At 44.4% G+C, this 24,523-nt stretch overlaps 1 protein-coding gene across 3 annotated transcripts in view; it reads right to left on the bottom strand.

The window, feature by feature from the left end:
- Positions 1-21,180: 21,180 nt before the first annotated feature.
- Positions 21,181-24,523, bottom strand: part of MBOAT1 (membrane bound O-acyltransferase domain containing 1) — a 58,603-nt gene continuing 55,260 nt past the window's right edge. For all 3 annotated transcript variants that reach the window (XM_068931693.1, XM_068931692.1, XM_068931694.1), the window contains one exon: positions 21,181-23,019. In XM_068931693.1, coding sequence (XP_068787794.1) covers positions 22,887-23,019 — 133 coding nt within the window. In that variant the 3' untranslated portion in view covers positions 21,181-22,886. The remainder of the gene's footprint in view (positions 23,020-24,523) is intronic.

Here is a 24,523-nt window from a genome sequence, read left to right as displayed (position 1 = left end):
ACAACGAGAGTCATGTGAAGGGTCAGTGGAAGCATTTTAGGGACTGTGAAAGTTGTGTGGACCATCTGCAGACCTCAGCTGTCCCAGGCTAATGGGGTTTGCCCCAGCCCTGGGACTGGTCAAACGGATTTGGGATCCCACCCTAGCAGAAGGAGTGGTTGCTCTCGAGAGGGATGGGATGCAGGTGACTTTGTGCTGTCTCCACATCCATCCTTCCAGGTCGCTGGCCACCTGGACAGCATTAGCAACCCACCAGGGAGGCTTATTCAGGTTCAGTGGTCTTTCTTGCCTCTTCAGTACCTACTTGGGCTGTTACGGTCAGTCTGTGCCACCGTAGAGACTGGATGAAGCCCTGAGAGCTAAGAAATCCCAGGTAAACACAGAGTCCTGGGCTTGCAAAGCAAGGGCAAAGTGATTCTGACCCAGCAGGGCTTGCCCCCAGCAACAGCCTGGTGTGCACAGTTTTAATGCTCCCTGCTGTTGTATAAAAATGAGGCCGTGCAATTGATGCAAAGTACCAGCACATCTGCTCAGCAGAACAGGTCTCTGGCAAGAAATCTCCCCCCTTATCCCGTTCCTAAGACACAGGCTTCTCAGGGAGGCCAGAAAGCGTTTTAAATTGTCCATCGCTTCTGTGCCTGCCCAGCTTTGCTCACCTGTGAGACCACTTCTCCCTCCCATCCATCCATCTCCCTGTGACGGTAAGACTCTGCTCTTCTTTCACAGACTTGTGATCTATGTGATGCGCAGCTTGCCACAAAAAATTAGAATGACCTCAAAATGTGCCATATTCAAAATTGAACACAGCCTCTTGCTGCCCTGTCTCCTAACTCTGTCTTCTGCTTTTCCCTCCCTCAGTCCTTGCTGTGCACATCTCAGAGAGCGGGTTGCAAGGGCTGTGGTGGTGTGGCCTTTCTTGGTGCACTCCATCACCACATCTACATGTTAATATCAAATGTCATATTTAATATCTATATCATAAATCCCTCTCAGTTTGGCTAAGGCAAGCAGGTATGACATAAGAGTAGGCAGCAACTCACATAGTCTTTGAGCATTTTCCCCTAATAAAAAAAGCTGAAGCCCAGATAGGGTTGAGGAAAAAAAAGACACGATAACATATTTTCACCATGGCATTGAACCAAATTCTTAGCAGAATGTTGTCTTTAACGTTTCTCTAGTGCCCAGGCAAAATCCTCTCCTACAGATTTGATGGAGACATATACCTCACATAAGCATCTCTGCTATAGGTTAGCTGGGGGGACAGAATTTTAGGGCTTATTTATAACTGAAGATTTTATCCATTTGAATATTCTTCATAATGATCTCCACAAAATTCCTACAAGAAACAAATCTAGAAATGAAATAAAACTTGTTTAGATGTTTTCATCTCAGAACATATTGGCCTTTTGAGGTCAGATTTTAGAATTTTGCAATGAAATTTGAAAATCAATGTCAAAATGTATTTTAGGTGGCTTATTTCAGTTTTTATATTGTTTGTGTTACTTATCAATTACATTGGGACAATTCTGATAACTAACATCAAGGAATGTCATAAAATTATAATAATTAACTCCCAAATTAAATAAATCACCAAGTGAATTAGCTCCGAAACACTACAAGGCAAATTTCCAGAAGTGAAATTTTAGAGAAAATATTTAAACAAACATATTTCTAGTTCAAAAAGGGTAGAAATAACACACCCAATGAACTGAAAATTCAGTTTCAGCCATCTGGAGCGAAAGCTAGCATCTGAGCGCTATTCCCAATCAGATTGGTAAAGTGTTCACTTTGTCTCTGAGGACACGGGCTAGCACATGCAGGGCTAGTAAGTCCCCTGCATGACCTCTCTTAATTTTTTCTGTATGGTGCAAGGAGTAGGGAAGAAAGGAGCGGGGAAGGGGTGAGGGAAGATGGAGATAAGAGCTCCAGGAATTCACTTGCTAAAAATCAGTGTTTCATCGTACCTCAGCATGAGGAACTGCAGTGTACACAGTGTGGCTTCTCACATGCCAGGAAACCAATCCAGATGCTTGTTTTTACCATCATGCCACAGTAAATGACTCATCTTTAATCTCAGCCAGACCTGGGGACAAGGGTTAAGCTAGAGTTCACATCAGGTTTTATTTACATTCATTTTTCTCAATAAGGTCAGACCAGAGAGAGCTGGATTTGGGTGGCTCTTTTTTTTTTTTTTTAATTCGTAACATTTTTATAGCTTTAACATGATTTTCTGGATTGCTTGACAGATAGGTTAGCTACATCTAGGCTGGCACATTGAAATTTTTCTCAAACTATTGTGTCCAACAAATTAATCTTGACCTGAAAAAACTTCTCCTGCTCTGAGCAAAAGTAGCCCACAATGCCACAGTGGGGGGGTGTATGATCCAAACGGATTATGATGACATCGGCAAAACCTTTTTTACTTTAAGTATACCTTGCTTCAGGAACATAAGTTTCCCGGGTGCACTGGTCCTACCTCCTGTTCAAAAGCAATCGAGGATGCTACTTTCACTCTCAGTGCGCACACGTCCTTAGCGCTTGAGCTAAGCATCAGAGAGCATGTTTCTCAAGCAATTTACTGTAAGTGCTTGTACAAATCATATTTACCAGCACTTTCTGGAGCAGTTAACAGACTTTAAAGAACAGCCCTGTAAGTTCTCAGATAACTGGTGTTAGACGTATCTCTCTTTCCATGTCTCTAGCTTGAAAGCTCAAAGCAATTCAAAATACCAGCTTGGAAAAGCAGGGATATGAGCTATGCCTGCTTTGCCCAGCCTCGGGAAGGGCTGTGTTATCCCTCTGTCCCACTACGCTCTGGTTTTCGGCTGTGTCACCTTGCAGGGGGCCAGCGGGAGGGCTACATCGGCATGCCTGGCACTGTGCTCAGCGCGCGGCTCTGTGCACCCTGGCGAGCGGGCTCCGCTTCACAGGCTCCCCAGCCAGGCACAAACGGAGGGAGACCTCGCAGCTGCCCCCATGGGGCTGTGCAGACACAGTTTTAGCAGTTTCCCAGAAAATTTAAGCCCAGCCAGCTCTGCTGAGGTAAGGAAAGTAGCCTGACTTGTCCCAGCTGAAGGTCGGACCCTAATATTAAGTCTCACTGCCAAGGAACTTTTGGTGCCTCAAGTGTGCAAACCACTGAAAATGCTGCAGAAACAAAGCAAAAACACAAGAAACCCCGGACATCCCAAAGATGGTCCTCATCTCACAAATTCTCTTTGAATATGACCTTCATTTGCTTTGAAGTGTGGGAAGATTACATTTTCAACCCAACAGGTATGCATGACCAGCTCCAAAAGGAAAATGAAGAACTGGAGTTGGCTGGTTAAAACCAGTAGGTCCCAGCATTGTTATTTTATTTATTACAGTCTGCACAAGTCTAGGGGGGCTATGGCAATTTACAGACATGTAAGAAGACCAGAGCTCTGCCCTGAGGAGCTTTTTTAGCTTAAATTAAACAGCCCAAGCATAAACAAGTCTGAATAGCAATAACATCTAGAATTTAAATAGTAAACATTAAAAAAAATAGTGGTGCTTCAGGCCACAAGTCATCCTTTAATTGACAGCAGTTCAAAGGAAACTTTCCCAGGGGTAAGTCATTTCATAACTGCCTGCTGTGGGTTTCTCCTCTATCCCCCTGAAGCGTCTGGCTCCAGCAACTGTTAGAGATAGGACTCAGAGCTAGATAAGTCCGTATCGGAGCCACCTGGGCTGTTCCTCCTAAGGCTCAGGTATGACAGCAGAGAAGGAAGTGCCCCAAAAGCTGATGAGAAACATGAGGGAAGACCAGAGAAGAAGTCCACTCAACAGCAAAAGGCTGGACCAGGAAGGCACGTCAAAGGGTTAGAGCGGGAAAGTCTGGGCTAGCTATGAGTCAGGCACTAGACAAGGACGCTGGAAACCTGGATTTCATCCCAGCCTTGACCTTGGACAAGTGCCTTTGTCTCCATTTGCCTACTTCCACTCCCAAACGTTGTCTGCCTTCATTATGCAGACTACAAAACTCTTCAGGGTAGTAACTGGCTCTTGCTATTTGTTTGTGCAACACTGCTCACAACAGGATCCTAATCTTCACTAAAGTCTGCCGGTGTTGTTGTAATGCAAAAGAAAAAAAAAAGTGTAAATACTTCAAAATCAGGAACAATGTTCAAAGAAAGACAGACAACTGTAGGGAGTTCAAATGAACGTCAGCTAAAGATCTGATTTCCAGTGTCGCTACTAATTATTACATGCCAAAAAAAAAAAACTTGAAAAACCCAACCAGACTTTGAATGATCATTCAGAATGCCTGAATATGTCTTTCGTTAGGGAATGATAGATAATTTTTGCATCAAATACATTTCAGTTGGAAAAAAATACACTTTTCCGTATTTTCCCTCTTTTTTCCAAAATTTGTCATTGTCTTTATTTAATAAAATCAGCAGTGAAGCTACTAATGAGCGTTTTTGCTCTCTGAAATACAGACTTTCAGTAAATTAAATATCTTGAGAATTATTTTACTAACAAATTTCATTAAAGGATGCTGTGGCCTACTTCACAAGAAATGAAAAAGACCATTCTGTTCTCTGCACAATGAAAACAATGCTGAAAGTTCAAAATTTGATGAAACTATTTTCACGATTTGAGGCCTGTTCTATTTTTCATGTAGTGTTGACAAGGACTAGATGAGAAAGAAATTTAGTTTCCATCACCTATTCAATCTCCGGCCACTGTAATGATTAACGAGAGTGCCTGTTTCAGTGGTGTTTTCTTGTTAAATAGAAGCTTGTCCCATCGAAACAGAACTTGAAACTATCAAATCATTTCACAACCAACAGATGGTAACTGCTATATAAGCAGCCCTCAGCTGGTTTTTACCAGCAATGTGAAGGTAGAAACTGCTGTATCATGATCAAATTCTGTATACCACATCCATCTTTTAAGACACACATTTTTCCACAACAAAAAGCATTTCAAAAAAAAAAAAAGATGTAGGTTGTTAAATACTGAGTACCTCAGTCTTCTACTATATTTTAGCAAGATACCTGAAACTTAAATGTGTGGACAGATGCTAGATGGGCTAATGCTGTTGATACTTTCCTTGGCTGCCAACCTTTTTCATTCGATGGGAAAAAAAAGAATATCAGCTTAAGAATACAGCAGACATTTTTTTCTTAAATATCAGCCTGGGTCTATGCTGCAGATTACAAACAGGCACAGTCCCCTGTTGCAAGGAGGGGATGCTGCAGGACTAGCTTATCCCAGTGATTTCCTCTAGTGTGCTGTCAAATCAGGAGCTGACGACATTGGTCTGGACAGCTATTTGAGACTCAGCATAAAAATCAGGAGGTATTCAGGAGACAAAAAAGCCACAGTCCCATTTTTCCATCACCTAGAAAAATCCTTTTGACATAACAGACTGTTGTTGTTCAACTGGTCACTGCCTGCCTCTGCTTCCTAACAGTAATCCCCACCTCTTTGTGCATAATGCACAAAAACTGCTGAGCAAAATGTCACACAAACACACCGATAAAGCCAGCTTATGCCTCCTGCTGTGCTTTGCCTTGTAATTAAGTTTTTGATTAGGAAATATATTTTAAAAAGTCTTTTTCAAGCTAAATTGAATTTTGTGTTTATAGGTCTCCCTAACTTAATTAACCAACACACAGGAATGGGTAGGCAGCAATAGAAAAAAGTTGAAAGAATCATTATAGTTTTTTGGAATGCAGATGACTCCATTCCTCAACCCAAGGAGGGTTTCTCAGGATTGTCCTGGTGGTTTGTAAAGTCATTTATTTCAAAGTAAACAAGTCTGGAAAGCCTGGAAGGCTGCAAAGGAGTGGTGATGGGCAACACTAGGTGGGAACCCATCATCTCTTCATCCCACATCATGATTTCAGCCTAGCAAACCACTGAGCAAACATATTGCTCTGCAACGGCGATTCAACAGCCTCTTCAGAAGAAATTTAGTCTCAGTCTACTTACTACGAGTCAGGCAGCAAATGTGAACTAACACCCACACTGGTGTCTCAAAGCAGGGTCAGAAGCCGTGAGGCAGGGAGAACTGGCAATTTGTGTCAAGGTGTGGAGTCTGTCCTGAAGCAAGGAAGTGCCCCTTGCTACTGCCCTGGCTTTGTGCCTACCAAGAAGGCTCTCACTCAAGGGCTGCCAGCCCCATATCGTTCATTACCACTAAATTCATAGAGGAGAAAAAAGAAAATGCACTAAATGGAGGCGAGCTGATAGCGCTCTCTCAGTCTTGTCCCTCAAAGATGCCTGGCATCTCCAGGAAAGTTTCTAGAGCAGACCTTACCAAGGCACTGCTCCCAAAGCACTGTGGAAAAGGGAAATATTTGCAAATACTTCTGATTAGCATTTCGGGAAATACAGGTACCTGGTTACAAGTACAGGAACAGGTACCCCGTGCACAAAACAGATTACAAAGCACCCGTTGCCTCATGCCACCCTGATGCCACTGGGGCTACATTCTCACACGCAAAAAAGCTTTCACGTACACACAGAGCCCGCAAAAGTTTGAGTTCAGGAAACTTTCATGTAAACTACGTTAAAAAACAATTTCAATACGCTAGCATTTTTCAGTTCCTTGTACAGCGACTCCTGTGTAGCTGTGGCATTCAAGCAGGGTTTGCATGCAGCACTCAGATGTGTCTTATTAGCTGGACAGTTCTTGCGTGGGTTTTTTTCTGCCTCATCTTACTAAAATGCTTCCACTGTACCCCTTTCTTGGTCTTAACCGTCAGTACACTGACAAATATTCCCAGAGTGTGTGCGAAAAAAATAAAAAAAAACACTTATGCAAAAGAAAGCAAAAAATAAAACAAAAAAAACAACCCGAGCTTTACAAAAAGCTATGTAACCTGTCTTTGTGGCTGGAGGAACTGGAAGTAACAAACGTGTTGGCTTTGGATTAGTGAGCACTAAATCCATCTATGGAAAAACTGCAACATTTTACTTATCAGTACTCTGCGCCCGGCAAAATATGGAGAGGCTATTGTAAGTCATTACTCGTTGGCAACTCTGAATGTACATAAATATATACACATGTATATATTGTGCATGTATATATATGCACATATATACACACACACACACACATATATATGCACATATGTATATAGGCACACACACACATATATATATATGCACATGCATATATATGTATACACACATGTGTATATATGCATATATATACATCTATGTATACACATACACCTTTTCGAATCTAACCTGTTAGCAAGTTGAAGATCTGTTCATTATCGCTTTTAGGCACAGAAAGGAAATCCTCTTTCCTTTTTTTTTTTTAACACACACCAAAAAAAAGGAAAAAAAAATACTTTTTTCCGTTTACCTGTCAGCAAGGAGACGAGAAGGAGGGAAACGGGTTCCAGCGCGCTGCCCTAGTTTTTATTTGTTTTCGCAACTCTAGCCGCAAAGCAGTCGCCGTTTGCTCGGCGGTGGTCATCGTTGCCCAAATTCTTGAGGGAGCACTGCCACCTACTGGGCCGGGCCGGGCCGGGCCGAGCCGAGCCGAGCCGAGCCGAGCCTGGGCGCTGCGCGGCGCTGCGCGGAGGCAGCCGCTCCCCCATCCTCCACCCTCTCCGCACAGCGCTCGGATGTAAAGGACTGCGGTACCCAGACTGCAGCAGAGCATTAATTGGGGCGGGGGGGGGGGAACCCCTCTTCTAAGTGCTGCGCGGTGACAGCAGAAGAAGGAGCCCTTTGACCCAAACGGAGCGCGAGTTCTTCGTTAGGGCAATTAAAGCCCCATGGACAAAAGTGGCAACGTGTTTGGGGCTGATCTTGCACTGCTTTTTCATCCGTGGGCTTTCTACCAAGCAGAGCTGGTGGAAAGGCTGTTGCAGCTCTCCCAGGAATACAGGGAGGTCATCAGGCCCCTCCACACAGGCATGTTTCTTGTCCTTCCTGTTTGCTGTTGCCGTCTTGCTCGTTTCCCTCTCCGTTTTCCCATTTATGCCCCTCTGGTCTGTAAGGTCCCAAAGGCAACCGCAACGTCCTCTGCTGGCGGGGCAAGAAGAGCTTGGCTCCCATGACCGCATCAGTCTCCCAGCAGCTCTGCTTGAGCTCCTGCGGCTGCTGCATTGCAGGGATTAGAAAATGCTCACGTGAGTATGCGTTTGGACCTGTCAATAGTTAGGTGGATTTATGCCTGGGACTTCAGGCTTCCGTCTGATATAAGACCAAAAGAGTAGGATTTGGCTGAGAGCCTACAAATCAAGGAAAAAAGCAGTGGAGGGACAAGGCTGAGGCAGGGAGGACTCTATTGTTCAACTTTTCGGTACCTCAGTCCAATTCAGTAACTGATTCTCTACGCTGCCTCATGCCCTAATGTAACTTTTACAACTAAACACTTTGCGAGATTTTTTTTTTTTAATTGAATTACAAAAACCTTCCTTGGCGTTACCAGCAGAGCCTTTGTATTTTACACAGGGCTACTACTTCGGCCTTCAACACCAAGCGTGAGTTCACCAGGCAATGTGCACCTTCCTACCTTGGGACACCGTGGGGTGACACTGCACTACGTTGATCTGCCCTCCAGTGGCTGCCCAAGAAGATGGACACAGCCCTCCCCATGCTCACAGCAACCCGCGATCTCGACCGTCAGGTAGCTGAAGCCCGGACTGCGATCAATAAAAGCAAGAATTGTTTAAAAACCCCCTATTTTCCTCTGAGTGCTTGTGTGCGTGTGCGCACGTGTGTGTGTGTGTAATTTACATAATAATTGTGTCTGTTGTCTGCAGACGTGAATTCATTACAGCAGGAGGGAAGGGAACAGCCAGTGTCAGTATACATTGCAAATTCCTCACTACCTCCTTGATTGATAAAGCACAACCTGAAACACTGACTAGCTGGTAGCCTTTCACTAAACTGAGTATAATACAAGAGCTGAGATAACTGAAAAACAAATTATTGGGTTTTTTTTAAAGCACTCTGTCTCTCTCTCTCTCTTTTTTTTTTTTTTTTAATTTTTAAGAGTTGCTAGCCATGTTCTGAATAGTCCATTTCTCCCCCTCACTCCTTCCCCCTCCTTCCTCTTGTTCATGCTCCATCAGCACTTGCGTTAATCCTGGCCTCAAAGTACTAAATTGATGCAGAGCAATGCAGGCACCCGGGGGCAGAACATCCAAGGAACAAATTGAACTGGTCATCGCTGAGCCTCCCTGCCAGCCCCTGTAGCAGCCCATTGCTCAGAGCGGCAGCGATAGCACAAGCCGCCTGATCCGTCCGCTGACCGCAGGCGTGGATGACCCCCGAAAGAGCCGACGTCCCCACGGGCCGTGGGACGACACGCACGTGGAGGCTGCTACGCGCACACCCGCATGAGACAGCACGGGTGCTCAGTGAAGAAATCCAGCGTTTAGAAATGGTGTCATGGGGACAGGGAACCTTGCAGAAAGACAGAGGTCTGCAGTCACTATAAACGAACCTTCACGGCGGCAACAACAACAACAAAAAAAAGCTTTCAGGGAGAAAAACAGAAAATAATGATGTTTTGCAATTACAGTGCCCAGCTGCTGCAGCTCCAGCATGCGTGCTATACACAGGTGCAGCTATTATAACAATGAATAGCACGCACTAAAGGTGACATCCATATGGGTAATAATACAAGGGCTGAAAAGGTATTTTCTTTTGCAGCCTGAAGCTGGGAAGAAAAAAAAAGTAGTAAGATATCTCACAGCCCCCCCATCTCTTCCTGATCGCGGGCTCTGGAGCATTGGATGAGCAGGTGGGCACTGGCAGAGGAGCTCCTTTTACCGTCTGATTGGGGAAAACCTAATGATTCACTAGGTAATATCCGAGTTGAGACTACTAGGCTGTAGCTGGCAGGAAAACAGACAGCTTTTTCTGCTTGTTTTTTTGTGAGCAGAGAGTTTTTAGAAGTTTCTTCCCTTTCCTTCATTTGAAATACCTGAATGTAGACACGGCTTATGAAGGGGGGGGAGGGTTGGGGGTCTCCGCCCTTCTCTCCCACCCACCATCAATGCTCCACCAACGTCACTACGTTGACTTCAACAGAGGGGCCCCTTTCTGGTACCAACGAGGGGCAGCTAGATGCAGGGGGCAGGCTATGGGATCTGTTCATCAACGTTTTGCATTTTCTCCCCCGTGCTGGCCCCACTCAGCGGCGGGGGGGTAGGACCAGCTGAGCTTCAGCATCCCCTTCCAGCCTCATTTATTCTGGTTCTGCGACTTACCTCTAGTGCAAAGGGCGCCAGCATTATCTGGCTCCGTCATGGCTTATTCCAGCTCAGGTCCCTTCACCACCAACGTAGACCTGTGACTGCAGAGGCACAGACTGGTTGCTTGTCAGCAACCTGGTTTGGTCCCACAAATCAAATCCCGCCAACCCTGTTGCTGCGGGCAAGGGGGGCCTCTCTTCGTCAGGAAGACAGTGTCCCTTGGAAGGAGGGACTTTGCAACCCATTGCTAGCAAAAACAAAGCCTTTTCAGACTGTTTTGCTGCACACATCCTTTCCTTCATCAGAACTAGGATCTGTTAAAGACATTTAGTAGAGAGCTTAGAAGCGTCAACAGGGAAAAGCAGAAAAGGGGTTACCCACTGCAATCTGGCACCTCGCCCTATGATTTTAGCTTTTTTTGATTTGTGGGTGTCGGAGCATTTTTTCCGCTGGCAGCAGAGGTGCCTAAACAAGACACGTAAGCCTTCTGACACCAGGTTTGCCTTTTCTTCCCAGAGTGCGTAGCAGTTGTCCACAGACCCACGAGCATCCGCGGCCCACAGGTCAAAAACCCCCGACTTGGCATGTAATACGAGCGTTTTTTCAAACTTACAAGGACATCTGCATCCCATTTCATCTCTGCCAGCGCTGCCAACTTGGGAGAGGGTTAAAGGGGCCACGGGGTAACGTGACACAGAGTTCACGAGGGGCTGCCACCCTCGCCTTTATCCAGCTTCTTGGCCACGTACTGAGCCCGGCTGCCACAGTGCTAGCTAATTCAAAGCTAATGTAAATAAGTTGGTACAAGCTGCAGTCACTCTTTTGACCTGCAGTCCAGACACAGACCAAAGATTTTTGGGGGTTTTTTTGACCTGGCATGGGAAGAACAAAAATACTGCGCTACTTGTCACTTCGGCCTCAGGGCTTCCCTCAGACTTTGGATGGGCTTTTGTGGAATAACCCTGATTTGGACAAGCCGGCTGATCACAGGAAAGTCGGCGCACAAGTAGGCACACGTGCCATTGCCCTGCTGGGATTGCCTCGGCTGGCACAGAATGGGGCAGGGGTGCTACACCTGAAGCGCAGCCCTATCCTCTGACTTCCAGCGTGCTGGGGAAGGCTCTGGATGATTTCAGACAGTGCCAGAAACCCGCTAAAGAAACTGAGAAAACAGTTAACCACGCAGTGCCAGCGTGAAGGCACGCTCCGGATTCCTGAACGGGTCCCAGCTCACCAAGGTAGGCAGAACCAATGTCTTTTTATAGGCCCTAAAATTGAGGGAGGCATTAAAATTAATTTGAAACTTCCCAGGAAGCTGGCATAATGAAAACAAAAGTGGATTGATGCACTGGCTGGCATACCCGTGCCCTGGGAAAGAGTACAGGCTGCAAGTTGCAGAAAAGCTGGAGCTTGCCGGAGGAAAAAAACAAAACAGAATATCCTGCTCAAAGGAAGCTCGCAGACAAAGTGGCAACGTGGAAGAAATTCAAGTGATTAATACAGGGCCTGAAGTGTGCAGGGGACTGCAGAAGATTGAAAAAAGACCCAGGATTTGATTTCCTACTGCCCTTTGTCATCAGCAGTCATTTTACACCAGCAGAGGGGGAGTGCAATCTTAATAGCACAGAACAAGTGCTTTTGGTGTTGCCTTTCTCTCTGTTTTTCTCTGGTGCAAAGATCCCGCGGAAAGGCCAAATCAAGACTATTTGTCTCTGACCGCTGGGGCTGAGAGCCTAAGCCAAGACATAGCTCATAAACAGTGGATAAAGAGAATGAGGGAAAGGGAAAGCACTCAGAAGAGCTACCATATTTTCCTTTGGCTAGGATGAAAGAGGGCTCGAAATAAGAATAAACTGGGGACAATACCCAGTGACCTACCACAGAAAATGCACAGTTATAAAAAAACCACATTTCTCCTGTTAATTTGTTTGGGTTTACAAGTTTTACTGTGATCAGTCAAGCTCTAATATCAAACACATACCTGATTCGAGCCTTAGATAATAGAATTTTAAGCCTGTAGTTCAGATTCAGCCACACTGCTACATCCTTCATACCAGGGCACCAGCATATAAATAAGTAAGTAAATAAATGAATGAAAAGGCAAAAAAAGCTACCTAATCTTTTTGCAGTTGCGCCAAAGTTTAGCAGACCAGCAGCAAACTGGCTGAGCATTTGGGGTTTGTCCTGTGAGGTGCCACCACAGTTCAGGCACTGAGTTTTCTCCAGAGTGAAGAGAAATTCTTGCTTTATGAGCCCTAAAAAGCTGTCATTTGAATTAAGAGGCTTCCCATACTCTGAGATTTACAGTGAAAGGAATGTATTTCTCTTAGGTGTGACTTCAGATCCTCAGTCCAGATGAGTATCAACCCAAACCAACTGAAGACATTCTCATTACTCACAAAATAAAGTGACTTTGAAGAGGTCTGGATGACTTCTGGGGTTAAAATAATGGCAGAGGGGGCATTTTAGGTGTATATTTCCTTCAGCAAGTTAAAAATACAGGTATTTTTCTGTGATGTATTTGCTGTATCAAGTCTAGAGCAGCTGAGATTTGCCTCACTGTGTCATACAGTTGCAGCCTGCAGTTTTGCTAGACGTAATAAATAAATCAGAACCAATACAGGGCTAACAAAACCTCCAGATGCGTGCTGGAAAAAAGGGAGTGCCTGACCCTGTCCCCTGCCTGCTGAGCAGGATGCTCAGACACCCTGCACTGTCCTTTCGAAGTGAGACTCGAAACGTGAGACTCCCTTAATGAGCAGAGTGCAGAGCCCGCGATACCTTTCACACCTGTGTAATTGCTGGCCTAATTCCACCCCCGGTCACCACGCTGTAACCACCTAACTTTTCCCCATGTAGCTTCAATTATGCAAAAGTATTCCTCGCTTCTGGTTTACAGTCTGCACAGCAACATTAGCATGCAGCAAAGTTTCTCCCATGGGTTGCACTTCCATGACAAGGAAGTGTTTTGTATTGCTCTAAAGTTTGGCTTTATAAGGCTTCATAAAGACAGTAAGATGCACAGTAGCGTATCTTACTGTGTATTTATGTTCTGTCATTTTACATTGTTTGGCCTAAGCGTCTAACGGTGAATAAAACCGGGAAGCATTTGAAGGAATAGGATAACTTCCACCTAAAGCAAAAAGCGAACAGACAAAACCAGAACAAAGTTTTATACATAGATCTTTTAAGTTTATTGTTTTTCAGGTCATAAGAAGAATATTTTATGTCTGAATATCTAGACTATTCTTCCAGCTCAGACATACTTATCTCCTGACTTACACAGTCTTGCAGCAGAGGCTCCGAATTCCTTGGAGTCATTAAAGGATTTTGTCCTCAAGTCATTCCCATTAGGGGAATATTCAATTTAGAAACTTCCCTCTCTCCCAAAGGTCACATGTGAAATCTGTGGTTAAGATCCCTCCTCACTGAGTATCAGGTCAGCACCCTATCCACTAAAGAGACGGGGATATTTAACAATTAAATACTCCTCTAGGCTATGTCTGCACTACGGAGTCGAGGCGCACTCCCCACCTCCGGGACCAAGATACGTGCCCTGACTGTGTTTCCACTCCCCCATGGCGCGGTGTCCCCCAATCTGTCCCCACACTCCCATTCCCATAGGGATGAAACTCGCAGGCAGGGACCAGGAGGGATGCTCGAGGCTGTCCACGTCCCCCGTGCAGACACGGGGTTGCAAAGCGCACCCCACCCACGACCTGTGGCACCTCGGCACTGCTGAAAGGCGGCAAAGAGGCCCCAGATGCATCTCGCGGTGCCTAAATACCTTTTGTAAGGCTGTTGGCCAGTTCAGACTAACATCAGCACCCAAGAGCTAGGAGCAGCTGAAAGGAAGGGGTAGGTAAGGGCGTTTCTTTGCCTTTACAAAGACGACACAGTTCTGCACAGTGACAGTAGGAAGCCAGTTATTTTTCCATTCTTAGGCTTTCGATATGAAGAATTAGCTATCCACTTTCCAGAAAACAGGGAATTAGTCTTTCCAGACTATGTGTTTAACAGAGAAGAAATGAATCTTCATGAGCTCAAGACATATTCCCTCTTCTTCTCTTAGCCCCTCTCTCCCCCGCCTCATATCTCTTCTATGCAGTTTTTCAAATAGTTTAATAATATTCACAGGGACATTAGATTAATTGGATTTTAATTCCAAATGACTGTGAAAGCAGAGAAGTGAGTCACCAGTCCATGCTAATGAGAAGATCTATTAAGGACCCTTCTCTGATAGACACATAGAGTAGGGTTATAAATATTTCATATTCAATTAATTGAATTTTGCCCCTGTTATATGATGCTGCCCTGGAATGTTAATCAACTGGGACCAAAGAGAGAGAGAGAGAGAGAGGAAGAAAGAGGAAAAAAATTTAAAAGAGAAGCTTTAAACAACATCAGAGCCATTCCCATCCCCAAATCCTCCCAGTTCACACAGTGCCTGTACATCAGAGTGGAGGCTTCTATACAGACTGCATCTGGTTCCATACAGTGGACAAATTAATGTTAATTAATCAGACAGTCATTTTATGAAGAACTGTGTGCAAAAGGTTATTTGAGCCCTGCTGTAAATAGATTTATAGGTATAATTGCCATGTTGAACGACCCTCTGTAGATAGGCTCATTAAACTGGCCATCAGTCAAGGAGTCTAATTGAAGCAGGCCAACAGCACGCCACTGGGACCACGCGGCTGCCTCCAAAAACAAAACCACTCAGCAGAAGCCAGCTCTCTGAAAGCCTCAGATAATGCCACTTCCTAGCCTTCAGGCAGTTTCTACCACTGCTCACTGTGCCAGCCTACACGCTGCAGGAAGGAGAAAGAAAATAAGAAAGTCCCCTTGCCCATCATTTCTTTACATCATGGACAAAACATTTCAGAGGACTGGGTACAGCGTGCAAACAGCATTACTGACAGTCATGATTTCCAAAAGCATTTCTGGCCTTCACAGTTGCGAACAACCTGAAAACACAAACTTCGAAGGCTAAGATCAGAAGGCAAATAGAAAGAAACTAAAGATTCTTTATGATGTTTCATATTTAAGAAAACCTCTTGATTTTATTGGGGGGGGGGGAGTGTGGGAGGGTCCAACATGTGACCTGAAATATTTGCGACTGGCAATCAGCCATGCATATGCCAAGGAGCAAGGTAGTAAAGGAAGTTGCAGTTCCCTTCCTTGGCACCAGCAGGGCTGCACGTTTCCTGGGGTTATGCCATGGCAGATGGTCTTTCACGCTGTGGTGGCGTCCACCCCTGCAAGCATCTGCCCCAATGTGAGCTCCTCCAAGAAAAGCACGCAAAACTTTCACGATCGGTGGTGTGAGATGCGGGGACCTGAAGCACAAGGCTAGCACTCTGGACACTTGCATTTTGCTCCTTCTTCTGCCACAGGCTCCCCACACACTGTCCCTCGTCCCACCTGTGCAATCACTTCTATCTGCCTCCCAAAGTGATCTGTCTTTCTGCTTGTGATTTATGCAACGACTGTCTCTTATTTCGCATACCTAAAGGGCCTGGCACAGCACAGCAAAGCTGTGGGCATCTATGAGCTACTTGCTACACTCATATACACTCGCAATGGTTGTTTATAATCACTGTTGCTGTTGAAGAAAAAGGATAGGTATAGGGCAAGTCTTGGATGAAGGGCTGTAACCCAACTTTGGGAGGGCAGGAGGGAGATCGTGAGACTTGGCAGGGCCAGGAGCAGCTCTTGTTCTGCCTAGTGAGGAGCAGAGCAGTCAGAAGTAGGTCATCACCACCCGTGCAGCAAGTTCTGCACATTTAAGGCTGAAATTTCAAGCGGTCCCTCTCGCTGACACATGCTTGCTGAGGATCATGTGCACGCTCACAGACCTGGAGAAGAGGAAGCATGCCAGCACCCTCAGCACCCCCAAAGAGCCCCGGGGAGCTGCGAGCCAGCTCAGCATGCATCAGAAACACAGCCAGGTCCCCAGCACCTCAAGAACAGCAGTGTCCTGGCCTGGCCTGGGGGAGGACATGTGGCCCCTGTGGACATGCTCTTGCCCATCCATGCCAGCACCTAATGCGTGCAGGTCCAGGCTGCTGGACAACCTGCACGCCAGCATTTCCCACGGCTCCCCCTTCCCGTACACTCACTGGTAGCTGCTTAAACTTGCCTGAGCATCAGGACAACAGAGTTAAGCCTATGCTGTCTCTGAGTTGCTTGCTGAGGCACCTCTGAAGAAACCTAGGAGTATGTTGGAGTTTTAATCAGGCCAGGTCCTTGCTGGGGCTGCTCCCAGCCCAGCCGAGGCCTGGTAAGGCGAGTGCTCAGAGACAGGCAGGCTGAAATTGCAAACCTGAACGTGCCAAGAGCAGCTTCTCCTCTTTCAGTCAGCAGATATGCCATGTCAAGGTGAAGGTGGTGGAAACCATACTTACAAGCCCCAGCTGGTAAGTGGCTGCTTTCTACAGTGAACTTTCCCAGTACGGTCGCTGAGGGGGTGAAAAGTGAGTGAGCTCAGACTGCAGAAGGGCGAAAAGCAAGTTGCCCTTTGCTGTCTCATACACTGAAGTGTGATACCAAGCACTGCCAGCCTTGAACGCGCTAAAACTCTTCCACACAGTAGCTAGAAACAAAGCTAGGAATTAGGCTTCCCACTGAAGGAAGCACTGAGCTGCCTCAGCTCCTCCATACACTAAAATATAGAGGTTCACTTTGCAAGAATAGAGAGATGCAAATACTCCAGACTCACAACAGACAAGCATCCTTAGCTTTGTGCCCATTTCTTTGCGTCCACAGATGCTCAGCCCCAAAGAAGAGAAATTAGTAGTTCTGTGACCCATTTTATAAAGAAATCACCTCTAAACCTAAACTGCACCATCTGCTGTGCACTGGAAAGTGTCATTGAAGCGTGCTGGGGCAAAAAAAATACAAAGTCACAGAAAGGTAAATCAACTAACATACTGAGAATACAGTCAGCTAATCTATTCCTGTACTCATGCTATTCACCACATCTGTGACATACATAATTAAATGCAAACTCAAGATATCTCCCTGATCAGATATAAAATAGTCGCAAAACACCAGCTTTCTCAAGCACAAACAAAAAAAATTAAAGGAGCAAAACTAAAATGCACTAATACTGACATCACCAAGGCAAGAATAAATAGGCAACATTACCAAGAGAAATTCCTGTATTTCAGAGCAGTAACTGTCGTATTTCATCATCTTAAAATGTTTAACGAAGAGGGACACCAGTTTCCATCACTGGACAATTCAGGAGCTGCTCAGCACGTGAGGGGGCCCTGCCCGAGTTTTCCTTTGCTGTGTCCCACAGTGGCTGGGTCACTTCCAGTGTGCTCCCAGGTCTTTCCTGGGCACCTGTACGGCATCCGACAGAGAGACCCCAGATCTGCTGCCCCCTGCTCCTGCAAGGTTCCCACAGATGAGCTGCGGGGTCTCTAACCCAGATGCGCAGGCAATCGCATTGCAGTGCAAAAGCCTCTGGGCAAGCCTTGGGTCTTACTTTCAGAGCTGCTCTATGGATGGGCAATAAATCAGATCTCCAGGGCAGTCTCAGGGCACCTCTCACAGCCTCTCCCCCGTCTTGTGGTTCCCCTTCCCCAGACCGTGCTTAAGTGGACTTCAGGTGAAACACTTCAGGTGTTTCACTTAAGGTGAAACAGAGCATAACCTAAGTTTTTAAAGGCAAATTAACATCATCTTTGCTACCCGTAAAGCTGCATTTCCTACTGTAACATTATTTTTTCTCCATCTAACTAGGTCTTCGATTTCTCTCTCCATCCTGCCCCGAAGCAGACACAAGTCCTTATTACAGCACATATGAAAATCCACATCTGCCCTGTAGTTAGCTTGGCTGCACCGCAACAAAATCACTCACCTTTGTCAGAGTCCCCCGGCCAGAATACTCAAATCTTCACTCGAGCGTTAGCCAAGGTCCACTCACCCGCAGAGGGCACTACTCGTAAACGTAACTGAACAAATGCATTTCCACTTTGTCTCACATCAGCACTCAGTTAGAAGGCTGCAGTTTCCAAGAGCAAATCCCCATGCTTCCTGCATATGATTACTGTCATCTCTAAGAAGAAAGGGAGCAGTGGTCTGATGATGTACAAAAGAATGGATTTTTAAGCCACATACTGTGCATTTCTACACATGCTGAGATGTCAAGCGAGGCCTCCCACTAATGTATCACAGTGCAATGCTGCTAGTCCCCATGAACTGAAGCACGTCAGTTCAGAGACATAAGAAAACAGAATCATATCTAAGAGGATATTTGAACATTTAACTGTGGACGCCGTTTTGTCTCGGGCAGGATGAGAAGGGACATGCTCTTCCTCTGCCCACAACACGTGGGCCATAGGCATCCCTTGTAACACTCTCTTAAATGTTAAAGCTAAGTTTCCAGTCAGTCCCTCTACTCTAGCAATTGGACTATTTTTCTACCGTTTCCAGTTCAGGGATATGCTTTAGATTCCCACTGATGGGAATTTAACTAGTGGACAACCTTGAGGTCAGAATTTCACTCTGTATTTCTAAGAAAGGATCCAGATCGCGTTTGCACATGTTAAAGCAGGCTCAGCTAACAGAGGTAAATGCAGACTTACACAAACACCTACCACCAGGGCAAAAGTCTACAGCCTTCTTACCCACTTACCTCATTTCAAAAGATGCAAAAATCCAAGCTGTGTGCAGTGTATGCAGGCAAAACAGAGAAGCCAGAAAGAGAGAAAAAATGTCTGCTCACCTTGTATGCCAGGTTTGTGCTGCCTCCATTGCTTGGCATGCACCAAGGGGACATGCAGGAACGTACTCACGCGAAGGGAGGGGAAGCTCACAGGACAGTAAAGGAAAGTACTTTGTGCCTTAAGTCCATTGAAGAAATTGCTGAGTTGTTAGTTCTTTAAATACCAGCTCCGTAGGATTTTTTCCATGGAGCTGCTGTCCCTTCATTCCCCTTGGTATGTCTGAATTAAGCTGAAACAAAGCTTTACTCTTCATTCTCTGCCCACTTCCAAGTGTGCCTCAACTTCCAGGTTAGTTTTTATGCAGCCAAATATGCTGAAAAATAACAGATGGAATTTGTCCTCAGTTCAAGGAGTAGACAGTTGCTGTTGCTGTTTTGGGTTTTTTTTTAAATATATATAGAAACACTTTGCCAATCCAGCACAATTCACCTCTTTCATGCCTGTATGATGGTTCCATATTTCTTTTTCTGTTATAAACCATCAAAAGATTGTTTATACCCTGAGAATCTCTCCGGGGTCCCCACCTCCTCAGCTTTTTACAGCACAAAGAACCCAGGGAGTGATTAGAAACTAATAACATGTTGGCAATCATAATCATGTACTTTAATCACTGAAGTACACCCTCAAATTACAGTATTCCAATTAGACACAAGTAATGCAAGGCCAATACTTGAGTTCCCACATCATGTATTCATAACCTGAACTTCTACTTGGTCTCCAGAGTTACTTGTACCTGTGCAAAGTAGGTGCAAGCTGCTATCAAATGAGGAATCTCCTCTCTGACTGGTAGTGGCTGTTGGCGCTCTTTCTGTAAAGAAAAATTTTCTCCCACAGTACAATGACTTTAGAAAGGTAGTTCCAGACCTAATGGCCTTTTTTCAACAAAGATATTTTGTGTTAGTTTTGCAGTATGCCATGTTTGTCTAGGTAACCTGCCTAGTGTAAAGTAACAGAGTACAGCAAAACTTTAGAGCATTTATATATTTTTTTCAGCTTTAAAACTAATTCAGTCAGCAAGTTTCTCTGCAATGCAAGGTTTCGAAAGGCCATTTCAATTTTAATTCATGTAACATATCATATTAAATCCACACGAACAGTTTTCATTGAAGCCCAGGGTTCCTGTTTTCAGTCAGTCACAGGCTGAGAACGCAATATGACGGGGAATAAGAATTTGCTCACTAGACCTGACTAGTTCATCACGTTGTAGAGGCTGAAACCCACAATAAAAGTGGAAGGCATTAGAGTTAAGCATCTTCCATGTACACGAAACGCCAAAAAAAAAAAAATCCACTGATAAAATCTGGCCTTTCTTGAACCAAGGCTTCACAGGCCCTGCATGGGGACATCTCAGGGCCCAGAGAACCACACGTAAGGTGGCAGTGTGTGTGTGGCGGGGGGAGAACCTACCTTCTCAAAGTGCATTTATTTTCCAAAGTAGGCACTAAAGATAACCTGTTGGAAACATTTGCCTGATGAGCCTCTGGACATTATACTCGTTTTGCCAGTATTTGTAGCAATGCTTTCCAGAGTTTCTAGGAGGTTAAGTGCAGATGATGCTGAACCTCCCAAAGCTGCAAGCACAAGGTCCTTGCAAGCCTCTGCATTCCCTCCCAGATGGAGCTGGAAAAACAGGGGCAAGGAGGGGAAAGAAAGGCTAATTTCAGCCTAGGGAGACCACCCCGGCAGGAAAACGTGAGGCTTGTGCAGTCCCCCTTTCCCCTCCCTACCCAGGCTCTCAACCTCTGGGTGAGCGACCTCAGGGGTCTGGGCAAAGCTCCGGTGACATCCACACCGGTGCGTTGTGGATTGCGCACTCCAGCTGACAGAGGAGTCAGAGGGAATTGTGCAAACCTTCATCTCCTTTCTCCCTCAAGGAATAGCTGCAATTTCATCCAGCCCTGTAGGAATAGCTTTAGCAAGCCACAGAGCTGTCATAGCAAATCTTTAAATAAAATGTTAGATCTCTAAGATGCAACAGAGAAAATGACCATGAAGAGAAAAACACACAAGGATGAGCAAAGGTGGGCCAAGTTAAGGACAGTTCCTGCTTCCACTAAAATAGGCAGGGGTCTTCTTGTCTCCATTTCAACAAGCAAAATCTGAAGCATATCTAGACTGTAAAATTTGACAGACCTGAATAGCTCCCTTCATATTTGTGACTGATTTTCTCATGAGACACAGACTCATTTATCCATTTTCACATTTGACTTTCATTAATAATGCCATGCAGTGACACAAAGCAATTTGTTTATTCAGATCAATCTTTTAATATCATCTCACCTTCAAAATAAATTACCAGATAAACTCTTCCATGAAATATGCTCTAAATCATGAGGCGGTCACAGGACAAAACCTTTCCACCAGAAAATAAGAAAATCAAACATTTTAAAAACATGTTTTAGTTTCACTGATTTCCTTCCCAACGTAAGGATTCTGCAAAATTTTAATGCAACACGGAAATCAGAATGCAATAAACAGCAGATTCTTTGCTCACTCACACTTCAGTTAAATGGCCAAAAAAGAATATCAATACTTTACAAGGGAATTGCTTCTAAAAATCCTGAGAAAATCATTCCTGGAAAACAGTAAAACTTTTTCATTTTTAATATTTTAATTGTTCTGAAGTGTCCTATTAGCCTATTTTTCAGGGTTAAGTGAACTACAAAAAAAAATAAATTTAAAAACTGACATAGCATTTTGCAGTAAGTTATCTCAAAGCACTCTAAGCCCTTAGAAGTTAAACCTCACAACAGCCCTGTAATCTTGGGATTTTACAAGAAGGGAAACTTGCACCAAAAGGTTAAGTGGCTTGTCAAAATCATATAAGGACTCGGTGTTGACTCCTGTGACGATCACATCACATCATACTCCTTGTTTTGTATAGAATTATTTATTATAATAATTATTGTTCCATTTTCTTTCCAGCCACTAACACTAAAATGAAACTCCCCCACACGAGACAGGATGCTTCCGTGTGGAACAGTCTGTTCTATTGCTAACCTTTTTGTGCAGAACAGTCTGATCTATTGCTAACCTTTTCTAGATTTAACGCATAACCGCGAGTTGTAACAGTCTAAACCTGCACGGCTTCTCCGTTATTTCCATCGTAGAATGGAAGCGCTGCATCACTCTGAAAGTGCAAAGTAAGGCTGAAGTAGCAATGAGCACCAGCTGCGTTATTAGAGAAGACCTATTCTACAGATCACAGGGTATTCCCTTGTTTTTACTACTCTGGGTTTTTCCCTTTTGTGTTGCTTTTTCTTGGCTTTAGGTTTTGGCCTAGCCAGTTGACAAGTGTTCCCAGACACCTATTCCCAAGGGACTTGTCTTGCCCTCATACCAGCAGGAGCCACTTCGAGGGAGGTGGAATATCCTTGCTGCCGAGCTCAGGCTGGAGTCCCTACTTTGGGGATTGCCCGGAGAGCCCTGCTCCCTTTTCTCCCTGCTGGGGCAGAAGTCAGCACCAACCCGTGGAGCACTCCCCCTTTCTGTGGTTCTCTATACACACCATCTCTCTTCTTTGCCAAGATATGATCAGCTGCCCTGAGCACCAGGCTAGTACACAGCTGATCGAACTCTTTATTAGATACTTCTTGTCCCTTTAATTACAATATTATTGTTTAATAATGGTATATTTCTGTAAAAGAGCAAAAACACCTGTGTGAAAAAGTTTAAATATATAAAAACACTTCATAAAAATATATATTAAAAAAAAAATCAAAATGCCCCTTGAGCCTGCAAAAGTTGCCTGTAAATCTCTGTTACCTGGAGTTATCTGAAACACAGTCTTTCAGGCTCTTTTCTGCCCTGTCCAGTAAGGTTTTATGATAAGCAATAGTAATGCCACTTGTCTTGCCGTTTGTCCCTCCCCTCCCCCGCCTTTTTTCTTCTTTGTTTGCTTCCAATATGGCAGTTCACGTCCCAGTGTTGGCGGTTTTCTTTGGAGGTATCATTCGTCTTTGTTTTTAACGGAGTTCTGCATGACCTGATTTTGAGGCCTTCTTACGGAGTGAGCTTGAGGTCTGATCGGTAACACTAGCAATACCAGGATGCTTAGGATGTGCATGTGAAAATACATAGACCTCAAAAGAAAAGAAAAAAGACAAAATTATACTCTTGTTGATAATAACACAAACGTTAGGAATTGTACAGGCTCAATAAGCCAGTGCAGAATGTAGTGCTAAGGGGTAAATGCAGAAAGTAAAAACCTGACCTAGAAATGACCAAAACACGCTCCTGATTTGCACATGTCCTATGGACGTGACCTCTGCTAGCATCAGTGAAAATGTGGCCATGGATATGAATGAAGCAAGGAATGATCTGGCACACTCCAGAACCCACCCCTCATCTCCTGAACCCAAAATCTGGGAGCTCAAATAAATCAACACTAAATTTATTCAGCTCATCTCTCTTTCAACGTTAAAGAATATAAAAGGACACATTCTGAAGAAATCTCTTTCATTTTTAGGACATAAAACTTGTACCAGTAAAAAACAAACAAATGAAAAACAAGGCCAAGCAACTGAATGAGAAAGGAAAAAAAACCATTCTGAAATAAATTAAAACACTCAGCTTCTCAGTGAAGGAGGTCAGTAAAAGACAATTACAGAAGGGCCTTGTTTTTAAAGGCAATTATTCAGAGATACCTTTATCTGATATCTTACTGAATATCAAATGTTTTTATTTCTAATAACTTCATTTGCACAGGATTGAACAGAAACCAAATATACTAAAACCAACTATATGAGCCTGGGGTGGCTTGGAGATGACCAAGTTTGGGAGCAGTAGAGTCCAGCTCCTAAACACAGAGGGGCACCCTTGGATGGCCTCATCTGTGCTTCTCACCACAGATCTTAATATCCTTGTAAGGTGCTTAAGACCGCAGTTAGGTGTGCAGGGCTCCAAACATTCACGGCCTGGTCAAAGGCCTACAATTTCCTTGCTTTCCTTGTTTCCTTCCCTAAGTTCAGGTGTTAACTATGTTCTGAGTCACTAGGGCAAAAAATAGTAAGGTACCAACCCAATTTGAGACAGAGGTGGAAAATCACTTTCCTTGTTCAGAGCTTTGGTAAAGGCAACGCTCTCACCCTTCATGGACACTGGCATATTAACACCAAGCTTTTTATACATGTTTATTTCTGTAGTTCTGAGGTTAGCAATATAATCTCACAGAACGACATACTAACATATGCCACATGGAATGGCCTTTTGTAGTAAAAGGGCACCAAATTTCACTAACTGGGAAAATTCATAAAATAGTTCAATATTTTAGGCTTTTCTCTCCTCTTTTTGTTCTGCTTGCTGTTTGCTACTTTTGTCTTAAAAGACAGAAAAATAAGACATTAATATGGTACCTAGGAAAGCACGTTACCAAAACAAAGAAAGATTTAGGGGTGTTTTTAGATGGTAAGTTTTCTCTGTGTTGAAATCAAATGTTTTAAGAAAAAAGAAAAGGTCAGCATTTAAAGCCCTTCAAACAGATTTACTCACAGCGCCTACCAGTTTTGTATCTCTTATTTTAAAGTTACAAAACATCTCTCTTCTCAACCAAAACCTGTTAGTCTACATTTGACAAAGTTTACTGTA

This window comes from Struthio camelus, chromosome 2, assembly GCF_040807025.1.
Source record: "Struthio camelus isolate bStrCam1 chromosome 2, bStrCam1.hap1, whole genome shotgun sequence".
NCBI lineage: Eukaryota > Metazoa > Chordata > Aves > Struthioniformes > Struthionidae > Struthio > Struthio camelus.
Note: the sequence above shows the minus strand (reverse complement) of the source record. Positions and strands in the feature narration are given on the sequence as shown.